The sequence below is a fragment of the Anthonomus grandis genome, chromosome 4, assembly GCF_022605725.1.
Source record: "Anthonomus grandis grandis chromosome 4, icAntGran1.3, whole genome shotgun sequence".
NCBI lineage: Eukaryota > Metazoa > Arthropoda > Insecta > Coleoptera > Curculionidae > Anthonomus > Anthonomus grandis.
This window is the reverse complement of record NC_065549.1, coordinates 10,385,734-10,410,741: the sequence shown is the minus strand read 5'-3', so window position 1 is coordinate 10,410,741 and position 25,008 is coordinate 10,385,734. Positions and strand designations below refer to the sequence as shown.

The window sequence follows — 25,008 nt, the reverse complement described above, 5'->3', positions numbered from 1 at the left end:
TACTTACCATAATGTGAAGGGCAAACATTTGGGTTTTTTTCACTAGGCCTGAACGACCTTTATTTGTTATTGACGTTTGGTTTCTGTGTTGGCAGGCTTGAATAGCGTCTAGAGCCACTAGTGGGGTGACAGCTGTCACAGTGACAGATGACGGGTTGTGTTATGTGCCTGTGATTTCCAAAATAAAATAAAACCAAAACAATCCATCAGGTTTTGTGAAAAATTGTGATTTTATCATTGTGCTTTTAGTGTTTTTATATACTACAATTAGACAGAGCTTTTGTTTATATAAACATTCCGGTCTATTGACCAGTAACGCCCGCAAAAATGCAGAATAGCCATCATTCAGGTCACCCAAATGTGGCCATGAATATGCGCGAAAAAGAAAAGTATATTGAAAATTTCTGTTTTCCCTTCTGCGAGGAAGCCTCCAAGTACCAAAAAGTAGCTAAAATAGGTCAGGGAACGTTCGGCGAAGTCTTCAAAGCCAGAGACATCAGTAACCCCAAAAAATTTGTAGCTATGAAGAAAGTTCTTATGGACAATGAAAAAGAAGGTTTTCCCATAACAGCCCTAAGAGAAATTAGGATATTACAGCTTTTAAAGCACGACAACGTTGTGAACTTGATAGAAATTTGTAGGACTAAAGCCACTTCTGCCAACAGATACCGATCAACATTTTATTTAGTGTTTGACTTCTGTGAACATGATTTAGCAGGACTGCTCTCAAATGTTAATGTTAAGTTTAGTTTAGGTGAAATTAAGAAAGTTTTACAACAGTTACTGAATGGACTATTTTTCATCCATTACCAGAAAATTCTACATAGAGACATGAAAGCTGCCAATGTTCTGATAACAAAAAACGGTGTCTTAAAACTGGCCGATTTTGGGTTGGCCAGGGCATTTAGTACAGTTAGCACTAATAAAAATGGACTTCCTAATAGGCAAGCAATTTGAGAGTTTATTGCTACTAAGCTGGGTTAATTTGTTGGATTATTTTAGATTTACAAATCGGGTGGTGACACTCTGGTATAGGCCACCCGAACTTTTATTGGGAGAGAGAAATTATGGACCTCCAGTAGATTTATGGGGTGCAGGCTGTATTATGGCTGAAATGTGGACCAGAAGTCCTATTATGCAGGTAAAACTTTTACATATTTACAGTTTAATTTGAAAGTATACTTATATTTATTACCTTATAATGGATGTATTGATATTTCATAAAATATTCTTAGAATTTGGGATTAATGAGACAGCTGGCTCTACCTAAGGATCTTAATACTTATTTAAAAATCATTAATATTCATATTGGAGCATCTCAAGTAAAATAATTAGTCATATTTGCCTCAAATTCTAAGAATTTTACCCTAAATTTTAATTAAGGTAAATAGTAATGGATGAGAATCATAATATTATTAATGATAATTTCTTTGGGTTTATCATTTATTTATTTATTGCAAGATTTATGGGAAACCCCAGTTTTACCAAAAAAAAAGAAATCCCAATAATCCTAATATACTAAACCTAAAGTGCAACACAAAGTAAATAGTCCTGTAAACAACATGATGAGATATGTCTATTTCTGAAGCTAGACATTAACATATTAAAAACATCTATTTCCTGACTAATAGCATTTAACAATCTAAGAGATCTATCTATGGGAGAGCACTTTCCATAACTTGTCAAGTGATGTATGAAAAATAGATTTGAGTGACACAGGGATCGATTTGGAATGTTGCTGGGTGATGTTTATGAACATTTAAACAAATTTGAGACAATAGTACTTATCACTAGACCCAACATCTTCATTAAAAGAAATTGCTGAAACATGCTTGAATTGTCAAACAGTGGGCTGCCAAGGCAGTTGTGCTTATAGGTCTCCTGATGGACCCGTCATGCCCTACCGGGGTTTACCAGAGCCCAACAGCCTTAAAGAAACCGATAAGTCCACAGTCACTGGAGCCATGCAGTCACTGCCCATCAGAAGGAGAGGACATTCCTGTATGGCCCGCTACCAAATTTTTGTGTGACTGGTCTGGCCGAGGACGGATAGCCTGTACACAGTCCTCATTGCCTCGAATTGCACAACGAGGTCAAGAGGCGGAAGGCTCAGCAGAGTCTTAAGCGCTCTAGTTGGCGCTGTCCGCATGTAACCCGTTATGCTGAGACATGCAAGACGTTGGACTCTGTCCAGTTGAGCACAAATTTTCACTTTCTCCGTCCATGACCACCAAACGATAGCCCCGTATGTGAGAAGAGGTCTCACAATGTGCGAGTAGATCCAGTGGAGGATCTTAGGAGACAGACCCCAGGTATTGCCCAAAGCCCGCCTGCAGGCCCATAGCGCGCAGGTGGCCTTCTTCAGTCTGCATGATCGCGAGTCTGCATCATGAGAGTTTGGGATCTAACTTGATTCCCAGAAATCAAACTGTCCTGGAGTAATGCAGCTGCACGCCACCTAGAGATATAACAGGGGGCGTGCCAAAGTTACGTCTCCTCGTGAATAGTAGGGGCTCTGCTTTTTTGGAGTTAATCCTGAGACCCCCCAAGAGATACCATATGTCCACCATACGCAGGGCTATCGATCATCAGCGTAGGCCTGTGTGTATAGACCAGCATTGTTTAAAAGATTTATCAGGCTGTCGACCCCAAGGCACCACAAGGTAGGGGACAATACTCTTCCCTGCGGGCAGCCCCCAGCCGCCAACGTTTCGACAATCTCGTTGAGCTGGGCAGATACATGACGTTTCGAGAGCATGGCCTCTATCCAGCTAACCAAACAGGGTTCTGAGCCGCGGCTCTCGAATGCTTGACAGAATAATGCGAAAGGGGTGTTGTCGAACGCTCCTTCAATGTCTAGAAATGCACCCAGACAGGCCTTGCCACTACCCAGAGCACCCTCCTCACGAGGTGGTGTAGGGCCAGGTCCGTGGATTTGCCCGCCTGATAGGCGTATTGGTGCACATGCAGTGGTTTGTTGACCAGGATGCTTTTCTTAAGGTACCAATCAATCAGCCTCTCCATTGCCTTCAGCATAAAGCTGGTAAGGCTGATAGGTCGGTTCGATTTGGGATCTGTAAAATCGCTTTTTCCGGGTTTCGGAATGAAGACGACTTTCACTTGACGCCATAACTTTGGGACGTAGCGCTGAGCAAGGGACGTCCTGAATAGTCTGACTATGTGTGGGGTTAGTACTTCTAACCCGTTTTGCAAAAGGCATGGATATAATCCATCCATGCCCAAAGATTTGAAGGGGGGGAATGTCTTAATTGTCCATTTCACCCTCTCGTAGGTAATTATTCTTCTAGCAGTCTCGAACTCTAAGCAAATCGGAGCCCGAGAACAGCTAGGAGGATCGCGAGATGAGTTGGAGTCTGGGAAGTGAGTGCGCAGCATGATTTTCAGTGACTCCCGCTCATTGGTAGTAAAGCCGCCATCTGGAAGTGACAGCGACCCCAATTTGTTCCAGGTTCCTTTGACAGTACTTTGCACAGTCGTGCTGCGGAGGGTGTGCTGAAACATGCTTATTAAAAGATAATCTTTCATCAAAATAAACACCAAGATCCCTTACAGAAGAGGAGTATGATAAATTAGTTTTAGTAAAGGTGTATTGAGTTGCTATCCTAGCTTTGTTGCGAAGCTAGAAACTGATAAAAAAGCATTTCCCCATATTCAAAAGCAAATTATTTTCTTGAGTCCACAACCACAGAGAATTCAAATCTGATTAAAGCTTCAATGCATCTGAATCTGTTCGAATAGTTTTGAATATTTTACAGTCCTTAGCAAATAGTTGGCCAGTTGAATAACTTATTAACTCGAAAGGATCATTGATAAACAATATAGATAACAGGGGAGCACAATGAGAACCCTGAGGTACCCCAGATGTTACAGGGAAGAAGTTGGAAACCAAGTTATTGATTTTTGCAGCTTGTGTTTTACTCTTAAGAATACTCTCCAATCAGACCAAAAGGCTCTCTGAACAACCAAAAGTCCTTAACTTAGCTGAAAGAACCCTAAAGTTTACCCCATCGAAGGCCTAGGCGAAATCGCTGTAGATCGCGTCTACTCGCTAAGGCATGTAGCAGACCTATTTTGTAAGTGGCAAGGTTATCTGTAGTAGAACAGTTTCTGCAAAACCTAAACTGCTGCTCACAAGTCCACTGCAAGATTTTGCTAACTGATCCTCCACCAAACTGTCAAACAATTTAGCAAGTGCAGACTGAATACATACCCCTCTATAATTACTCACATCATGCCCTTTCCCATATTTAAAGACTGGTATAATGTAACTATGCTTTCATGATCCTGGAAATATACTATAATTGATTGATTTATTAAATATGATATGTAGATGTTTAGTGATGGTAAATAAACAATTTTTAAGATATATACTGCCATGTTAAGAATAAGAGTCGTATCTGCATCTTTCGGCAATTTTCAGAATTTCTGGTATTTCACATCATATCAATATTTTACATCTATTTGTTAGATCAAAATGTCGTAAAACATTCATTACCGGCCAGCAAACTATATTATTTCTTTGTCGTTTGTGAAATTATGCTCACTTTGTTAAGCAAAATTGTGCAAACTGCATATTTTTAGGTATATATGTCGTATTTGCAGTTCAAATACGACAAATAAACCTAACATAGTGTACATCCGACATATTTACTTAACAATGAAGTAGATACGTCAAATTGATTTAACACGGAAAAAGGTGTTTGATGTCGAAGATTATAAAGATGCTGTTCAAAAACCTAACTCGTCTAAAGTAAAATTAATTGAAATGAAAATTAACAATTTTTTCAATTGGGAAGACAAAAGTTCTCAGTATAAATTAAGCAGAATAAATCCTCGGCCATATTTAAACAATATGGTGCAGGTTGATTTTGAAAGAGGAAATCAGTCATTGTCATACAAATGCAAATTTAATGAACAAGAGGCTATAGCATTAAATTTTGTAGTAACAAAGCACCAAAAGAATGGTTTTGAAAAGCCTAAATGCAAGAACGACTTTCGTGGCATAAGTCAAAATAGAAAGGACACTCTTATGAAACGACTTGGTGGAATTATTCCCAATACCAGAATGAACTTTTGGAATAATTTGCCAGTATCCGAACATCCTGTGAATGAAGATGAATAAATTATTAATCATAATCAAAATTTCAGTTGACATAATATTGCTGTGTATTTATTGGATAAGTTAGAGTGTTCGTTTTAGTTACAAATACAAATAATATTTTTTTTTAGTTACGTCAAACGTTGTTTAAGTTAAACAGTTATGTTTACTATTAAGTTACAGCTCAGCGTCTCATAAGCATTAAATATATCATTTTGTAGAATCATTTATATGAAAAAGTTATAATATAAATTTTAACCTTTGTTAAGTGTAGTTTTTCTATAGACATGGTCACTTATGATTTGTTAAACTAATCTTCATTTCTATTTTAGTTGCTGATTGTTAGGCAAATTTGTCGTAACTAACAAAAACATGTTTTATACTCTTAATTTCTTGAAAACAAGTTTATATTTAAATTCTACGTCACAAAATTTATACATGAAGGTTAATTTAATTTCAAGGATATTAGTACTTACGATGCCAGAAAGGCAAAATGTTTTTTCTCATTTTCTCAAAATATTGAAATATGGAGATACGACTCTTATGCTTAACAGGGCAGTATATTAGTAATATTATCAGTTCCTAGAGTAGTTTTTGAAGTTTGTTAAACACTTCTGATAATGCTAGCTTATTAAGCCAAATATACCTATGATCTGAAACTTGGTAGTCGGGAACAGCACAATCCAAATCAATATAAACAGCTGAAAAATGTCAATAATAAATATAAATTCACAATTTCTCTATTGAAATTCCCTGCCATATTATTAAAATGCACGGAGTTAGGTAATCTATTTAAATTATGTTTCATATCTACAAGTTTCCAAAAGAGTTTAGGGTTGACATCAAGTTTACTTTACAGATTGTTTACAAATAAATTGTAACATTCAAGAAGTCCTTAGATTTGAGAAGGTAATGTACTTATTGTAATTCTTAGACATCATAACGTTTTTGTGTACAATTTTCTTTTTAAAAACAAGCCTCTTAAGGTCAGAATCAAACCACTTGGGAAACAAACTTTTTATGCCTTTGACAGGTACAAATCCAGAAGTTCAAAATTTCATAAAATTTAGCCAGAGCCATGTTTACGTCATCATAAAGAATCCAGTTATTCCAGTCACAAGAAGCTAACAAATTATTAATAGTAGCATAGTCTGCATTTCTAAAATTATGGTAGATTTCATTGAGATGTTTTAAATGTCAATTAGGGTAAATAGTAATAATAATAATAATACTTCTTTATTTGCTCATATACATCCAACAGCTAATCATCGCCAAAAAGTATAGACTGTGAAACGCCAATAATACAGTGCATAAAGGGAGACATTAATGTATCAGAGTATTACCTACATAACATAGCAAACAAAAAACTTACATTTTGTTCACAATCAAAAGCCATCTAAAATTTTATACAGGTATGAAAGTATAATATTCGATAAATTTTGATAGACTAGGTTAAAGACTATTGTAGAATTCGTCCAATGAGTATGGACAGATCTCCAAAATCAGGTTTTTCGTTACTTGCTTAAATCTATTTAAATGTAGTTGTTTTGTGGTTTCGGGTATTGCATTAAAGAGTTTTATGGCATTAGTCATATAGCCCTTATGGGTCAGACTAAGCCGGTGTTGTGGAGGTAAGAGATTTCCCCCATGTCTCTCATTCTAATGAATGAGAATCATAATATTATTGATGATCATTTCTTTGGTTTTATCATATGTTGGATATCAACAATTTTCTCTTTCCCTCTTGTCTGTTTTGATTTTATATAAATACATTGAATTATTTTGTAATTACCTTCTATATTACCAATATGGTTTTCCAGTAGTTTAATATTTAAGAAAAACAATAAAAACCTGGGCAACTAGAGCTGTAAAAATATACTTACCGATTTTAAAGAATCCTAAAATTATGAATCAAGAAAGTTTATAATAATCAAATTTTTATTTATATTTATAATCTGAGGGGAAAATCATTAATTGGTGTACAACTTTTAGGTATTTTTTAAGCATTATTTGTGAAAAGGATTATTTTTTACGTCTATTACTATATTAGCTATGCATATTCCCCCTCAATTCAAAATTTGTATTTTATTTAAAAAAAAAATCAACTGTTTACCAATCAGCCAAGTTAGCTTCACTCAAGCTAAAAGTATCACTCATAATCTGACTTAAAGAGTAACTCAAAGTGTCCTTTTGCTTCTCCACTTCGGCTTCCACGTCAATTAATATATTCAAATCCTTTAAAATGCACGGATAACTTTTGTACAGCAGCAAATCTTCCCTAATCAACCTTGGAAAAACTTCCAGTTTTTCAATTGGGTCATAAAAACTAGGATCTTGCCTATCAGTCAATGATGTGGTTAAACATGTGGATGTTTGCTTTGATTTGGGGACATTAGGGCGCATCTCCTTTAAGACTGCGCCCCTTGTAATTAGTTTTTTTATTCGGCGTCTAGTTGAACATTCAGGTTCTCTTTTTGCCTGGAGATTTTTTTCTCTCTCATAATATTCTTTGAGGATCTCTTGGTCAACTTTCGAAGACATTTTTGCAATCGCTTCGTTTAGAAACTCCTTTCCATGTCGATCTTTCATTAAGCTGTCGCAAACGTAAGCCCAATGATTGTTTACTTTTTTAAGGTATTGCAAGGTTTTATTGTCAAAATGGTCAAATATTTTTTTTATAATCCATATGGGAAGCATTTGAATCCAGTCCGGGGATTCTGTAGCGGTTTTGCCTCCTTTTTTGTCTTTCTTATGTGCTTTCTTGTTCTCTGTTTTTGCACTTTTCTTCTCAACGTTATCAGTTTTTTCATTAATTTTTGCTCCAAAAACTTCTTTGGTATGCTTAAGAATTGTCTCATCCCACTTCTTCCTTAACTTGTCCACTGCGATAGTAAGTTGATGGTGTTTAGGATATTGGTCCTCTTTCTTCTTGAGTTCAATTTCTTCTTCAAGAACTGACATCAAATCTTTCTGAGAAGGGGTTTTCTCATTCTTCTCCAACTTATGTACCTGCTCATTGTATATTTTCACTGTAGGAATGTAAATTTTCTTCTGCAATCCCCCACCTCCAAGTTGCAAAAGGCTGATGATAACTTGTACTTGGTTAACCTTGGACAGTCCGGCAATCCACTGAACATCTTCAGCAATTGTGGCTTCCAAATAGTCCAATTGCATAGACCTATTGTGGTCCATAATTATCTGGGGGTCAGCCAGCTTGCACTGAGCACTAACATTGGTATAAGTAGCCATTTTACCAAACCAAACGGACATATAACTGATAAGGCGTAAAATCGAATCCATGCAGTTTAAATTGCGGATAATTGTGAGTACCAGTTCCTTTTTCCGGTGCCATGAGAGCCTTAAGAAATATCTCGAAATTATTTTTATCCTTGTTTCTATATTTAGGTCGGCCCTTTGTGCTTCTTTTTCTTGCAATTTCTTTTTTCTCGATTCTTCTTCGAGGGCGGTTAATTCAGTTTCAAACTCCGCGTAATTGTCTAACGAGTGATCCATATTTATTAAATTGGAGAAGGTGGTTGATTGACAGTTTTGACATTTGCGATAGTCTCAAAATCTTTACCTGTATGTTTTTGTTTAAGGGTAACAGTGAACAACAGCAGCTTACGTTCATATCTCAACTATGTGGGTCAATAAATCCTCAAAGTTGGCCTGGCGTCGAGAACTTAGAGCTGTATAAGAAAATGGATCTGCCACAAGAACAAAAGCGAAAGGTAAGGAGGTCATTTCTTTATAAATCAAACCAAATGAAAATAGTTTTGTTATAGGAAACAACTCTCTTATTTATAAAGTGTTAAATATAGTCAAAATTATGCTTGTATCATGTAAAAAGTAAATGATGAATGAACGTTTAAAAGAAACTCAAATAAATGCAAAATATATAAATAAGTAAAATTACTAAAGCGCATCAATAATAAAATTCATTATGAGAATAAAAGGACGTGATATTAAAAAATCAAACACTTATTAACCCATTTGCGGACAAAACAAAATTTTTTGGGTCTTCCTGGGACATTTTTTTTTTTTAAATCGGCATGTCTTAAGGTCATAAATTATATGTCAGTTAGAATTTTTTTGTTTGTGGTGTTTTTTCGTAAAGAAACAGCCAGGCTGCTATTGCAGACCTGTCTCTTTGGATAACAACTTGCGTTATATAGGGACAAGACTGCTTATGCAGACAATATATTTATTGAAAGGTTGCATAGGTACTACGAAATAATATATCATGTATAAAAATAAAAGTTTTTATTCATAAAAGTAAGAAACTACAAAAATATTAATTCATATGCTTATAACATAGATATTACAAAAACCGAAATTCATTTATTGGAATGAAAATTTTCAAAGCATTGCCGAACACACAATGGGGGATGCGTTTCGCAAACCTTACATCTCCATGATGTCTGCCCGCGTTTGTCATGCTTAGAACACTCCTGCATCGCAGGAAATGACTTTTGCGTTTAGAGTTGGGCGAAACTGGTATTTTTTCTAAGACATGTAGAACTTCAGGTATAGTTCAGTTCAGAGATCTATTAGAATCTTTGACGTACCGCAAATAGTCCGTGTGCCGGTGTTGCTTGTATTGTCACATGACATGCATCTTTAAACCGCAAAATTTTATGTGGAAAGAGTCATAAAGTATTATTCTAAGCGATATTTAATCATTTCATAACATAAATAAATGTTTTAAGCATTTTTTTAAGAATTTATACATTTGATTCGTAAAATGTGACTGCATGTGCCCACGTACTATTTTGTTAAACGCCTGACCTTAGTCACAGCCACTCAAGCGTGAAAAGTTGCACAGGTCCGGCCTTAAAATTTATTTGTATTTAAAACTTTATTATTCGGGATTTTTGGGTTTAGTTTTATTAAGTTAGAAATTCAGGATAGTTGATAGCAAGATAATATTTAATTTAAATATAAGATTTAAGTAACCTTGATATACTAAGGGTTTACGAGTATCTGGGAAAAATATGCGCTTCCTTTTTTACATTAGGAAATACGCTATGAACAATGCAACATTTTTAAATTATTATAACAGATACCGCAAGATTTACAGAAACTCAATCAGAATGGCTAAGTGGACCTACTTTCAAAGGAGGATAAATAATTCCTCCAACAGAGCAAAAGAGTCTTGGAAGATTTTAAATGAGCTTAGGGGTAAAATATGTCTTGGGTAAAATGTCTTGGTTATTCCAAGTACCTTAGATTCCAATGTCCTCAATTCCTTCTACTGTGATATTGCTAGTAACCTTGTAGCCAATCTCTCACAAAAAATAGATCCCAGGAGCTATCTCAGCAATGTGGTAGTAGCCGAATCTTTCTTTTTTGCCCCCACAAGTGTAGAAGAGCTTAAACAGTTAATGGTTAATATTAAGAATAAGAGTTCATCAGGTTGGGATGAGCTTTCTCTTAAAATATTTTCTATTTTACCTCTTGTTGCTTTGCAAGTCTTGGCCGAGTCAATTATCTTTTCATTTATGTCTGGAGTTTTCCCAGAGTGCTTAAAAAGAGCAATGATTGTTCCTCTTTACAAGGGTGGCGATCGCGACTGTCCTTCTAACTTTAGACCTATAGCGTTATTGCCTACTTTAGCCAAGATAGTGGAACGGCTCGTTAAGGTGAGGATGGTTTCATTTTCAAATAGATTTGGCCTATTGAGTCTTCAGCAGTTTGGCATTCGTGAGTATGTGAGCACAAATGATGCTATCTTTAGCTTTCTAGAGCACCTGTACAACCGACTGAATGTTGGTGAAGTTGCAGCAGCGGTATACTGTGACTTGTCCAAGGCATTTGACTGCATGAGTCACAGAGTGCTGCTGATGAAACTGGAGCTCTATGGTTTCAGGGGAACTGCCCTTGAGTGGTTTCGTTCCTACTTATCAAATCGTGTCAAGACTGGTGTGATGCAAATTTTTTGACATTTAATGTTTCCAAAACAAATATCCTTAAATGTAATACAAATGATATATGTTTAAATAATGAAGCCATCAACATGCCACCGTTCAGTAAGTTTTTGGGTCTTTCCATAGACAAGTTCCTTAAATTTGAAGACCATATTGTGAATGTATGTAGAAAAGTCTCATCAGGCTGCTACGCCCTAAGGGTTATTGCCACCAGTCTTAATTTCTCCATCGCCAGATCTGCATACTTCGCGATTATCGAGTCGCACCTTCGATATGGAATTTGCCTTTGGGGTTCATGTTCAAATTCACTTTTTAGTTCAGTGTTTGTACTCCAGAAAGGGGCCATTAGATATCTATGTGGGGCCAAGCCTCGTGATTCATGTCGCCCGCTTTTTGTAAGTCATAATATTTTAACCCTGTGTTGTATTTTTATTTTGGAAACAGTTTGCTTAGTTTTTAGAAAATATAAACAGGAACTCCACTTAGGAAGCCACTATAATACGCGACAAAACTATTTGTTGAGGCTACCTATTCCTCATTTTGAACTTGTCCGTAGTTCTATCATATATGGAGGTAAAAAGCTGTTTAATAAACTTCCACTAGAAATAAGACAACTTAAGACTGAAAAAAGCCTACGTACAAGGAAGAAAATATTTCTTGCTAGTAAAGCGTACTAAACTATGTAGCACCTAAACTATGATGAATTTTTAATGATTAGCATTTAAGTATTTTTCAAAGTTTTACTATATTATTTTATTTTATTTTAAATTAGTTTCTCGTTTTTATTCCTTTAATGTACAGTCTATTGGCTTTGTCTACAACTTCTATGTTTATATTGACAATAAAACATTTTTGAGTTTAATGAGAGAGTAGGTGAAAAATTACTTAGGCCCATTTATTCTATGGATTAAGGCATTAAATAGTTACTTTTTGACACAAAAGTGTAAAACGTTTTGGTTTGTCTTCAAATTTTATATATTTCCTTTTTTTGGGAATTGAGATTTATTTTTACATGGTGGTGATTATTAATGGGGATTGTGGCTGCCATATTCAATGTCCTTTATTATAGTTTTTTTTAATTAATACATATTATGATATATTATTATAATAATATACTCATGAAAACCCCCCCATCTCTATATTTAGTACCAACTTCTTTTGATAAAAAGTAATTATGTAGTCAGAAAATTGGAAGTATATTTTTTTAAATAAACTTTTACATTAAAAATCATCTGGCTGTCTATACTTTATGCCTTCAAAAGACACAAGTTTTACTTATAAAAAAAGAACACACTTTACATCCTGAATGTAATGTTTATTAATTTGTTTGCCTCGTATTTAGTTATTATGCATATTAGGAGAGATTAGATAAAAATTAACAAAAATAAATGCTTATACTAAAAACTAAAAATCTTATACAAAACACTACATTTATACTGGATCCTAAAACTACAGTGAGGATACTAAATACTTTTATAAATTTAACCACTCTTTTGAATCTGGCCCAAAAAGTTAATACAAATTTTGTAACTTCTGTTTTTTTGCCATTGTTCTTTAGCAGTTTCTTCCATTAAGGAAGGAAACAGTTTCTCTGTTGCCGCCATGAATTCCAACTTCATCTCGCACATCAGCATATGGATTCTAAAGCATAGGACAAACGGGGGCAGTAAGCTGAAAAAAACAAAACTTTAAACTTGTTTAATTAATAAAAATAGGATTTTCTTACTATGGCAAAAAAGGGACTTTTTTCCAGAGAATGGAGGAAGAAGCAGTCTTCATTGTGTTGCTGAAGGACAACAGGGGTAGTAAGCTGTAAAAAACAAAATTTTAGATTTGTTTTCTTATTAAAAACAGTGTTTTTCTTACCATAGCAAAACAGGGTTTTTCCCAGAGAATGGTGGAAGAAGCAGTCTTTATTGTATCACTGAAGGACAACAGGGGCAGTAAGCTGTAAAAAACAAAATTTTAAACTTGTTTTATCAATAAAAATATGGTTTTCTTACTATGGCAAAAAAGGGACTTTTTTCCCAGAGAATGGAAATCATACATCAATCATAAATGTATCATATCATGTTTCGGCTAAATAATATATGGATCTTTCTTCCTCCCAAATTTTTTTAATTTTCCTCAAATATTCTATACACCACCTGACAATTCCATTACAGCAGCTCTTTTGTTAACCATCTTAAGCTTAAATCCAAGTTTTATCAGGTATCTCCGCAAGGTTGAGACTGAGAAATGTTTGTCCCTTGCCGATAAGGTGTCTATATGGTCAGAACCTCATTGTTTTTGTATTTAGGATACACACCTTTCCTTAGCAATTTGGCAATATCCATGTCAAGTCCCTTTGATTGTCCTGCATCTTTCCTTTTTATTCTGTCTTTAATCCTTTTTTTACAGGCATATTGTACTATAGGGAACCCCTGTTAAAAACGCTATTTTTTGCAAAGCACTACAATCATTTGTGAACTGAGTATCATTCCTTAGATTGTTCTACTTCTCTTGCTTCTTTTTGCTTCCTCAATACTAGAAAATGAACTATCAGAACTATGTAAGTCTAAATCACTGCCCAGATCACTCTTATTGTTTTTATCACAAATGTTATTGTCTTTCTTGTACACCCACGGTCTCCATAAGCCCGCACAAACACTTTCCTCTTCATTTGCCAAATTTTCCTGCCTATTTTTCCAGGGTCGAGACATTTTAAGGTCTTTAGGTATAATACCAAAACAAATCCACAAACACAAATAAAAAAACACTGTTCCTCACAGTAAAAACTGCAAAAAATTTACAGGCATACAGGCCAAATTCTAAATTCTTTACTTTCATAAACGTGTAAAAAGCATAACCGGCAAAACACATCAAATAATAACCTCACATGGCCCCCCTCCCAACTATTAAAGCTGATAGACCCATCCAACAACTATTTTAAAGGCGATAGACCCATCCGTAATGATCTCTTTAAAAACACGACGAAAATAATACAAAAACGGTCCAAAAATTTATTTGGGTACGGCCTCGTAATTCTTAAATTCAGTGGGATAGAGAGAGATACACAATCACTTGCACAGCCTAAAGTAGGAATTGTCAGAACGCAGGTGTTTTATCTTTGTTTAATAGACTGGCTAAAAAGAGGTGACAAGTCTGTGAGTGCTGGAAGTGTTTAAAATATTTTGTAAGATGCTTGGATTTTAGTCCGCGGTGAATTTTTTGATATTATTTTCTTGTGATATTATTTTCTTTCTAAAAATTGACATTTTCGAAAGAAAAATAAAAAATAGTATAAAACATGGGGTTTTACGTATATTTAAAATGATTTCATAGATAGACAATATAAAATTTTGCCATTTAAACATATATATCATGCAACAATAAATATGACATAGGCGCACGGACTAGTTAGTGCGGCATCTGCGACACATCAAAGATTCTAATAGATCTCTGAACTGGACTTTACAATTGTCTCCTCAGCTGTAACGTGTGTCGCAGGGACTGAAACTTTTGCAGCTTTTGCTGCACCTTGGTTCACCCGTTTTCGTCCGTCTCTCAAATTGTTTGGAATCCCAAGTAATCCCCTAATGATACTTTCCCGAAATTGAAGTAAATTTGTTTTTGACTTTGTGATATCTCGATACAGCAAGAAACTATTTATAACTGTAACATCTAACAGATGAAATACCACCTTTTTGTACCATCTGATTGATTTTCTGGGGCAGCTATAATAGGAAGTAAACTGATCACATCTGTCTACCCCTGACATATTCATGTTATATTCGTGAATTGCTTTTGGCTTTTGTAGTTTTTTCCCGTAAGAATTCGAAACCTCTATCATCGTTGGGTGAAGTTTGGTAGTAATGCACAAAACATCGCGCTTGTCCTTCCATTTGCTGACATACACTTTACCATTTCTTTTCCAAATATGGTCGCCTCTTTTGAGTTTTTTGTCGTAACTACTTTTGGGTTTTGTTTTCGATTTGATCTCAAAGTACCTGTCGTGTGAGTTTTCCTACGAAGGAGAATTTTGGACAACCCCACGCTATTATAATAATTGTCCATTATCAAGTGATGACCTTTATCTAAAAATGGCTGCATTAGTCTGAATACCAATGCCTGTAGCTCGGAAACTTCTCCATCGTCCTGTTTTCCTTTATATATTTCAATGTTATGATTGTACCCATTTGGAGAGCATAATTCAAAGAATTTAATTCTATATTTGGCACGTTTATTTTTTATATATTGCCTAAAGCTCAATCTGCCTCGGTGCAATAAAAGCGACTCATCCAGTGCTAATACCTCTTCCGGGGAAAAGGCTTTTTGATAATTGCGTATTTGTAGCAGAGAAGTAACTTTATTCAGACGATCGACATTTCCTTTTTCCTTGGTGCAGTTGAACGCCCGTAGTAATTGCTCATACCTCCTTCCAGTCATTACGTTGGAAAATATGGGATGATAGTAAAGGGGATCCAAGGAGAATATTTTTCGCAGAGTTGGAAAACGTACTTGGGCTTGAAGAAGTGACAATTCTAAAAAACTTACACATTTCTTCAAAATTGGTGTTCGGAAATGATGCCATTCGCTCATACCTTGCATGGGGTCTGTTGGTCGTTTCCATTTTTTTCCCATACTCATTAGTGCATGATGTCAAAAGATCCATCACTTCATCATCCCACAAAGTTTTGAAAACTTCCAGCGGTGATGGTACATGATCAAATCTTAATTTGATCCCAGCATTTGCGTTGTCAAAGTTGAAATCCGGAATATCTTCAACGTCGCTGTGCCATTCCTTATCGCTGTCTGACTGATTAGAGCTTGGCGATGGTAGCGAAGGTTCTGCGTCATTCGATGCTGAACTGATATCCTCGTTCTCAGAAGCGGTACTTTCTTGAGTTTCATCAGAGCTATTATTTGATGGAACATAGTCTTCATCCCCACTTTCAGAGTTATGATAAGGATCCTCATTACTTTATTGACTAGCCTCATCCGAACTAGACGATGCTGATTCAGCAGTCTCGACTTCATCATAAAACTTCAACAGCCTAGCTTCTTTTTCGTCCATTTTTCTGCAAAAAAAATAGAATTTTACTAGTACTGCCGAGACAAGTAGCTAATATAATACAGAATGTCCATTCACAGTATGTACTTGCCTAGATTTTCTGGCGAGGAGGGGCTCATGCAATGAGATGTTTTTTATCTGTTTTGGTTACCAAAATCTATACACATAAAAAAATTTTGAACCTAACCTAACTACCACACAACGAATTTTCGGGCTACACAGCTGCAGCTACATAAGCAAAAACGTGTAAAAACAAAATGTTATACTGTGCCCTAGTTATTTATTGTGATTGAAACTGGCCAAAACCATATGTAAATACAATTTCCAAAAAAAAAATGAGCCCCTACTACTTATTTTTCACCTCTAAAACTTACCGAACACAGGTGCACTTTATTGGGACACAAACCACGTCTGATTGTCTAACCTTATGTAGATTTTGTCTGCACTTGCAGTCTTGGCGCCAAAAGACCAGCTGACTGTCAACACATGCGCAGGTTACATATATGCATACTATACGCTTCGTGGGACGATTCTCAATATTATTGTAGTATTTAGTGGGACACAACAGATCTTTCTAAATCTTAGTACACGCTAATAACGACTGCAATTGAAGACTTGTCCTCTGGGGACGATCAAATTGCGTCTTCATATGCAGGCGTGTCCCTGCACGTCTGTCAGCATATGTAGACGTGACCGTGAATGGGTTAAATTTCCTATTTAAAAAAATTAAAAGGTGAAAAAAATTTAAAATGTGAGTTTAAAAAAATTGTATTTTAAGATATTTTATGAATATTTCAATTCTTTATATTAAAATCTTTCTTGAAATGACTTTTAAAAAATTGTTAAAGTTTTAATACTGAAGATCATTTTGACTCACTTTAGAGTTTTAAAAGTGTGGCTCTCTATATTTTACATCATTACGTATAAATGTTATTCTAATCTGAAAGTATGGTAAAGGGTCATTAGATATATTTCAGTGATACTTTTCAGGAATATTTATCTTAATAGCACAAGTTTTCCATGGATATCCCAAAAATGTGTTTTTTTTTAATTATTTCTACTTCAAATGCCTAAAATATGATCCTATAAGCCTTGAATACATGAGATCAAATTACTGGAAGACATACCAAAATTAATATAATAATAACTCCCAAAGTCTGGAATAAAATCAAAAATTATGGTGCAAAAAATGCCTGGAATTAAACAAAATTAAGAGAACAATTGTGTCAATTTCCTAAAAGAACTTACCTGTCTTCAAATGCTTGGAATATAATTGAACATTAGCCTGAAAGTTTTAAATATATGTATGTAAGAATTGACTTTAAAGTCTTGACAAAAATGCCTGATCCCTATTAATGTCCATCTTTAAAGACATTAATAGGGGGTTGGAGTAACTTTTCGATATTAATTTGTTCATTTTAGGAAGATTTTACTAGTAATGATTTCGTTTATAAATTGTAAAATAATATATTCAATATTTAAAAATTATGATTTAGTCAATGTTATAATTTAGTCAAGATAACAAAAAAAATTAAAAATCTCTGACCCAGTCCTACATTTAGATATTATTCATTGGCCTTACTTTCTGAGACTTTTTTGAAGGTTAACGTACGTTAATGTCTTAACTATGTGGATTAATAAATCCACAACGTTAAATAATAAATTTAAAAATGATTTCAAATGTCTTTCAATAAAAAAAGATTACTAAAACTGAGGCATAAAAAGGCTTTTACTTGTAAAATTGAATCTATGTTGTGGAATATTTTTTTTTAAATTTACGACAATTAACAAGAAATTGATTTGTACGTCGCCAATCATTGAAAAAGTACCAAATATGCTTCTTCAAAAATAATTCTTTATAGAATGCCAGCAAACATCTAAGTTATAACATTTGAATGTTACACTGATTGCACATATTCTATTCATTGCTGGGTTAATGCCATAACTTATTCTATGATAGTCTATCTGGAAGCGAGACCCTATTTCTTAAGGTTCTAGTAGAAACATGTGGCCCAGCCTGTGCACCAATATTATTATTGATAATTTCACATAAAATAAATAGTTCTTGTAAAAACTTTCTATTATCTTATAGAGAGACAGAGATCTGACTGATAGACCAGATCTTGGTACAAGTTTCGTTAGGTATTATAAAGCCCATGCCAAATTATGCCTGCACATTCAAAAAAAGATCATACCGAAGAGGAATAAATGTTTCTAAAGATGTAAATATGGTTCACTTCTTTTAGAGGTCAAAATATGGAATTAAGTAGTCTCATTGTTAATTAATAAGCCAATTAAAGCTTTATTAATTATCTTTTCAATGTGATACAAATTTCATTTCACTCTCAAACCCAGCTCCTAGTCTTTTACAAAGTATGTCCCGTCTAGCTCAATAGAATGTTGTATTAGGTCCTCCTGCAAGGATAGAGAATGGGTATAGGATGTAATTGTCTATAATAATTGTCTCCCTGTTTTTTAAGGCTTAATAAAAGAAATGTTATTTGAAATACAAAGATTTTATTTTTTTATTTTAAAAGTACAACTAAAACATTTTTGTCCTATGTGGTTTTGAAGAGAATATCTGGCAAGTGCCGTCCACCATTATCGAAGCACTGGTGCAAGCGACTTCTGAAGTTTCGCATAACTCTTGCAAGCATTTCTTGGGGTATTCTGCGAATTTCCAGGCGGATTGCATCCTTTAGTTGTCTAATAGTCGTTGGACGATGTTTGAAGACCTCAGCTTTTAGGTAACCCCACAGAAAGAAGTCGCAGGGCGTTAGGTCGGGCGAGCGTGCAGGCCAAGAAATATCGCCTCTCAGGGAGGGCAAACGTCCGGGGAACATTTCTCTCAATCCTGGCATTGAAGCTCGAGATGTGTGAGCTGTTGCCCCATCTTGCTGAAACCAGGCATCTTGCACATTGAGTCCTGCAAAGGCTGGGGCGAAAAAATTGTGAATCATCGCTATATAGCGTTCCGTATTGACAGTAACAGCGTGATTTTCTTCTTCAAAGAAGTAAGGGCCGATTATCCCCATTTCAGACACGGCGCACCAAACTGTCACTTTCTCACTATGTAGAGGCTTCTTGTGTATCTCTCTCGGATTATCAGCGGCCCAATACCGAGAGTTTTGCTTGTTGCCCAGCCAGACAAGTAAAAATGTGCCTCGCCACTAAAAAAACTGCGTCCTGAGGTAAATTTTGAAGCATAATTTCACATGCAGCACGTCGATTGTTCCAATCACGTTCTGATAATTCATGTGCGCCAGAACCATCTTGTATATCCATACAAAACGAAGATCGTTGTGAAGAATTAGTGCAGGAGGTCTAGGTCTCACAGTCTCGACGTTTTCGGGTGTCCGAGCTCTCCGTGGTCGTCCACCTCCTTTTTTGATAACAGATCCAGTTTCTCTGAAGTTCTTGACCCACAACACAATTGATTTTCGGTCCGGGACTCCTTCATTTCCCGGAATTTGGAACCTTATCCGGAACGCTCGTTGCGCAGCAATAACTGACCGATTTTCGCGGAGGTACACTTCCACGGCGAATGCGCGCTGTGCGTTGGTTCATATGATGCTTCAGACTAAGAGCTAAAACACACGGAGCTGTTTGGGAGCGTTTTGTGTCAGAAAGTTAAGGCGTGAATAATATCTAAATTGAAGGTCAAAGAGATTTTATTAAAAATCACACTTTATGGTATTAACGATTTTTTAACCAGACATTGGTGTATTATTAGGTTAGTTTATTTTTCAGGATTAATTTTATTATTTTTAACAAAAGAAAAGATAAGTGTTATCTTATCTTTTTTTTTGCAATGTTTAGAAAAAAATTACAAATGCTATGCTATAATGTATTGTGACCAAATGATGAATAAATGAATTGACATTTTTTTTTTCATATTTAATATATTATTTTACAATTTCCAACTTACTTCATCCCACAACTATTAATATCTTTGAACATGGATATGTTGATGCCATTTTGACCTTTTTTAGGCACCGTTGTCAAGATTTTAAACTCAATTCTTATACTATATTATATTCAACACTAAATTTCGAACTAAGTATAAATTTTATTCCAGGCATTTGAAGTCATTTTAAGTTCCTTTCAGATATTTTTGTTCTTTCTTGTAGGTTTTGGAAATAGTCAGGTCTTTTAACAAATTGACACAATTGTTCTAATTTTTCCTATTTCAGGTATTTAAAAATATTTTTGTATTTATTTCAAGCTTTTATGATAATTTTGTATGTCTTCCAGTGATTTGATTACATGTATACCAGGCTTATAGGGTCAGGTCTTTTAGGCATTTGAAGTAGAAATACAGTATTGGCCATAATGGCTGGAACTTTTCAATTTTGTAAATATTACTAGTATTGTAAATTTATTTGGCATTACTGTGCATCCTAAAAAATAGCACATCACTAAATAAACCAACTACCACAGAATATATTTTTGGCTTATCTTTGTTTGGACAATAAGAAATATTTTCAATTTATGTCTTGGCCAAAGTGCTTGGAACTGTCTACTGAAACTTATAAATATGTATTTTTTGTGCAGTTTTTGAATAGCCACTGTTTAGGTCAGTTAAATTTATAACGATTAGCGATATATTTGTGTTAAGGTGGCAAAAGGAAAATCATATTCTAGCGATATTCGCCAAAGAAATATAAACGTTTACAAACAGGGTATTTAGCAGTATAATATTTCTTCAAGATGGAAAATTCCAAAGAATAGTCCTTTGTTTCCCACGTCCACTGTTATTCAGAAATCAATTTTTTATGAGTGTATTAAGCTATTCAATCTTCTGCCATGCAACACATAATGACATTAGACATAGTCTCAAAAAGTATTTGATAGGGAAGACCTACTATAACCTTGGCATCTGTAAAGTGTACAGTACATTTTTTTGTTTGTATATGTCTGGATTTTTCTTTGTATAAATTTTAATTGGTATTTTAATTTCAGGCGGTGTGATTAAAATATAAAAGCGAATGTGTGATCGATTTTATTACAACTGTACAAGTAATAGGTTTTTTCTTTTCTTTTAACACAAGTCTTTTAATGTTTTTTTATCTTTTATCTTTAGCTTTCGTTTTATATTCGATTGACCTTAAATTTTAGTTGCTTTGTTAACAGCAGATATCTGTTTATAACAATAAAGCTTATTTTGATTGCATTGGATATACTCACCATTCGGACCAACACCAACAGCTTTAACTTATTGTAGCAATATACTATGATCTACCTTGTCAAATGCCTTTGAGAAATCAATGTAGATTCAGTCAAATTGAAACCTACTCTCGAAATTCATTCAGATATACACTGAGCCCTATAGTATATATATAAAGTTTTTACTGCAATTAATTGATTTTTTTCTCCTGTTTGCATTAAATATGACCAATATATTCATTGACATCCTTAAGAATAGCATTTATCAACATTCATACTAAGATTTTGATTTTTTTTTAAATTTTTATTCATTAAATAGTCGGGATCACCCCATTTCAGCATTATAGTAACAATAAAGTTTTTAAATCTAATTATTTACCTTATTTATTACACTCTAAAATAATTTCAAAGTTTGCTATAAATAAATGATAGTTTTAAATTGATTTAAACTTTGAAAGTTGAAAGAATCTAAAAAGTTAAGTTAAGTTCCTATCAAATGGATTATTGCAGGCATAATTTGTATCATGAAAATTTAAAAAGATCTTATCTACACTGTGGAATATTCAAGTTTATTTTACTTAAAAGTTTAGTACATTGAATAAATGTTGTTTTTTAATAATTTATAAATAAATACAGAATCAAACTGAATTAATCTGATTAAAAGTGTTATTAAATTTAATCTATCCAAAATTACTTTTTTGTCTATGTTTGCAGCTGAAATTCCCATTTTGTAACCACAATAACTAAGAAACTTATTATGAACTATCTCGATAGACTTGATATACTGATCATACATAGGCGTCTGCCATTCCAGACAAATATTCCATATTCGAGTTGAGAGCGTACAACAAAACAATACACAACTTACGTTACATCCATTGAAACTGACTATACAATGTCTCAGTGTAAAAGACTTTTTGATGTAATCTGGGAAATATGGCCATTAAAATAAATGATTTCATTAAAAGTAATACCAAGGTCTCTAACTTGATTCTTGTAGTATAGGTTAGCATTAGTCATGAGATGAGTTTGAGTTGTATTTTTTATCACCTTTAAAAAAAATTACTATAACGTTATCACTTTTATGCCAAGAATCAAATTTGTTTGGGTCATTCTGCTAGGATAGAAAATCATTAATGGTTGTGATTATTGTAAAAATTGTGATAATTTTTTTAAAATTAATTAGTAAAGGCAAGGAATATTGCAGTATTTTAGGGTATTTTTAATACAAAATTTTTTACCATGTTTAAAGTTTGTAATTAATTGAAAGTTTATATCTCGACATTCTTGAGAATCCAATTTAATGAAGTTTTTTCTTTACACAAGGTCAAAGAACGCCTGAAACCCTACATGAAAGATCCATACGCGATAGATCTGCTGGACAAGTTGCTCGTCTTAGACCCTTCGAAAAGGGCGGACGCCGACACCGCCCTAAACCACGACTTTTTCTGGACGGACCCGATGCCTTGCGAGTTGGGAAAAATGCTCGCGAACCACACGCAAAGCATGTTCGAGTTTTTGGCACCCGCCAGACGTGCCACGCAAATCAATAGGCATCATTCGATGCCCAGGGCAACCACGTCCGCCGTACAGGACAGTGGATATCAAGATCGGGTTTTCTAAGTTTTGTAAGAAAAACATAATATTTCCCGTTTTTTAAAATTAATATTTAGTTGAAATTTCATTTAACGATTATACAGAGTGTTTTTGATTAAATGATTCTTAGGGGTGTGAACCCTTAGGAGGTGGATTTTTAGAAGGATTTAGACTTTAAGATTCAACATCTTATTGTGAAACGCCCTTTAGTTTACTAAATTATTAAGAATTAAATTTGAAGTGTTCATCAGTTTGGCAGATGTTTTTCATAGTTTCTCGAAGTTTTTCCAAAAAGACCAATAAATCAAATTCAGAGTTCACCAAAAAACGGCCAGGGGGTTATACATTTTTGTTTTTAAGTTTTCTTTTTAGACCAACTGGCAAAAAAAAAGGTTTCATGGATTTTTTAAAATTTCAAATGCCAGGTTTATTTCACTAATGTTGTAAAGAAAATAATTTTTAATACAGGAACTGTTAGATATTAAGTATATTGTACTTAATATTTATACTATCAGGATGAAAAATTAGTTTTCACACCATTTCTCATAGTCAATATGTTCCTGACTATATAAGAGATATTGCTTTTATATGCCTAATTTAAATTCAATATTTTTTCCACAGAAAATTAGGTTTTTTTAACCACTTGATACTTGTAAATATGAATAATTCAATAAATGCCTTATAAACATATATCTTGATTTTATTTATATATTACATGTATCAACAGCTATGAAGCTACTTACAGATACTAACTGAAGACGTTTTAAAAAGTGCTTATGAGAGTGAGATAAATAATAATATAATTACAAAAGAAGATAAACACAATACATATATTAACAAAGAAATTACCTACACCAACCCAGATAGCACAAATCTGACCAATGGATATCCAAAGGTTTCCTCTAGTAGGAAATATGAAGGTCCAGTGAAGATCCGCTTAATTTCTGAAAGAAAAACAATGGATGTCCATAGGATTATACAAATGTCACAAACTTTGCCAGCAATAGGACCATTAAATAAAATTTCCCACTGGACGGATACCTTGTTGACGCATAAGGGATGTGTTAGAATTTTCAAATTGAGATTGGCATCTCATTAATCTAGAAAAATAGAAATCCAGCTTTTCATTATTTTTCTAATGGGTTTCTAAAAGAGGTTCTTTTTTAAATGAGATTAAGAATTTTCTAAATCCATGATACGTTATGCAAATTCCTCAAAATGAAGAAACATCGTTCAACCAATCCTTCTAAAAAAATCTATCCATTGGACTAGGTAAACTAACTATACCGTAAACCGGGGTTACTTTGTGACTTGGCTTGTAACTTTGGGACAACAGCTGTTTTTTTAAATTATTTTCTTTAAAAAGACTTTTTTCTTTAAATACGTTAAGTTTTAGTGCTTAAAGTCTAAAATAAGGTAATATTCTGCAAAACTGAAAAGTTTGGCAACATTGCATTTATTCCGTTGGGAGCAGTTTATCGTTAGTGTAGACAGGTGTCAACAGGTGTTTTTAAAACTTCTGTAAACTTACTATTGTGTATCCAAATCTAGCATAACTACTTAATTTCTGGTAAGTACATGTTAGCTAGTCATATTCTAGGATAGTTTTAACAACATATATAAAATTGTAATTTTTATTAAAAAAGAAATATTTGCATTTGTTCTAAAAATCATAACATATGGAGGTTACTTTGGTACATGTCCGAAAGTTAGACGGCAGATGTCTAAGTAGGGGACAAATTTAAAAAATATAGTGTACCAAAGTTACACCGTTGATGCAGTGTATGTTTCTATGTTTTTTATTTCTTTTTTCAGATAAGTCATGCCTCGACAGCAGCAGCGTATCCTCGGTGCACGCAATTACAAAAACTATAGCCAAGAGAAACTTCAGCAAGCTCTTGAAGAGATTAAAAATAAGTCAATTTCTCTTCGAAATGCAGCAAAAAAATACCAAATTTCCAAAAATACGTTATGGAATAAGCTTCACGGAAAACATTCGCGAATGCCTGGCAAACCAAGGGTTTTTACAGACCAGGAAGAAGAGTCATTTTCTGGACACCTAATTGCTTTATCAAATTTTGGGTTTCCGGTGACATGTGAGGACTTAAAAACCATTGTCAAGTCTTATTTAGAAAAGCGAGGCAGAA

The 25,008-nt window shown here is 34.2% G+C and overlaps 2 protein-coding genes and 1 long non-coding RNA gene across 3 annotated transcripts; 1 reads left to right on the top strand and 2 right to left on the bottom strand.

The window, feature by feature from the left end:
* Positions 1–137: 137 nt before the first annotated feature.
* LOC126735287 (cyclin-dependent kinase 9) lies at positions 138–23,551 on the top strand. The gene is made up of 4 exons (XM_050439235.1): positions 138–944; positions 1,003–1,141; positions 8,719–8,850; positions 22,592–23,551. Exons 1-4 carry the CDS (start codon positions 328–330, stop codon positions 22,886–22,888), a joined length of 1,185 nt encoding a protein of 394 aa, XP_050295192.1. The 5' UTR covers positions 138–327; the 3' UTR covers positions 22,889–23,551.
* On the bottom strand, positions 7,040–8,704 carry LOC126735286 (uncharacterized). Its single transcript, XM_050439234.1, has one exon. It carries the CDS (start codon positions 8,630–8,632, stop codon positions 7,229–7,231), a length of 1,404 nt encoding a protein of 467 aa, XP_050295191.1. The 5' UTR covers positions 8,633–8,704; the 3' UTR covers positions 7,040–7,228.
* On the bottom strand, positions 12,719–13,812 carry LOC126735288 (uncharacterized). The gene is made up of 3 exons (XR_007660359.1): positions 13,050–13,812; positions 12,913–12,994; positions 12,719–12,856 (listed from the first exon to the last, which is right to left on the bottom strand). It is a non-coding gene; the product is annotated as an uncharacterized LOC126735288 (long non-coding RNA).
* Positions 23,552–25,008: the final 1,457 nt, after the last annotated feature.

Excerpts from the sequence above, each read along its gene's own strand:
- LOC126735287 (XM_050439235.1), top strand. The coding sequence starts at position 328 with ATGCAGAATAGCCATCATTCAGGTCACCCAAATGTGGCCATGAATATG. Across the intron at positions 945-1,002 it reads AAAAATGGACTTCCTAATAG|ATTTACAAATCGGGTGGTGA; the intron begins GCAAGCAATTTG and ends GGATTATTTTAG. Across the intron at positions 1,142-8,718 it reads CCAGAAGTCCTATTATGCAG|GGTAACAGTGAACAACAGCA; the intron begins GTAAAACTTTTA and ends TTTTTGTTTAAG.
- LOC126735286 (XM_050439234.1), bottom strand. The coding sequence starts at position 8,632 with ATGGATCACTCGTTAGACAATTACGCGGAGTTTGAAACTGAATTAACC.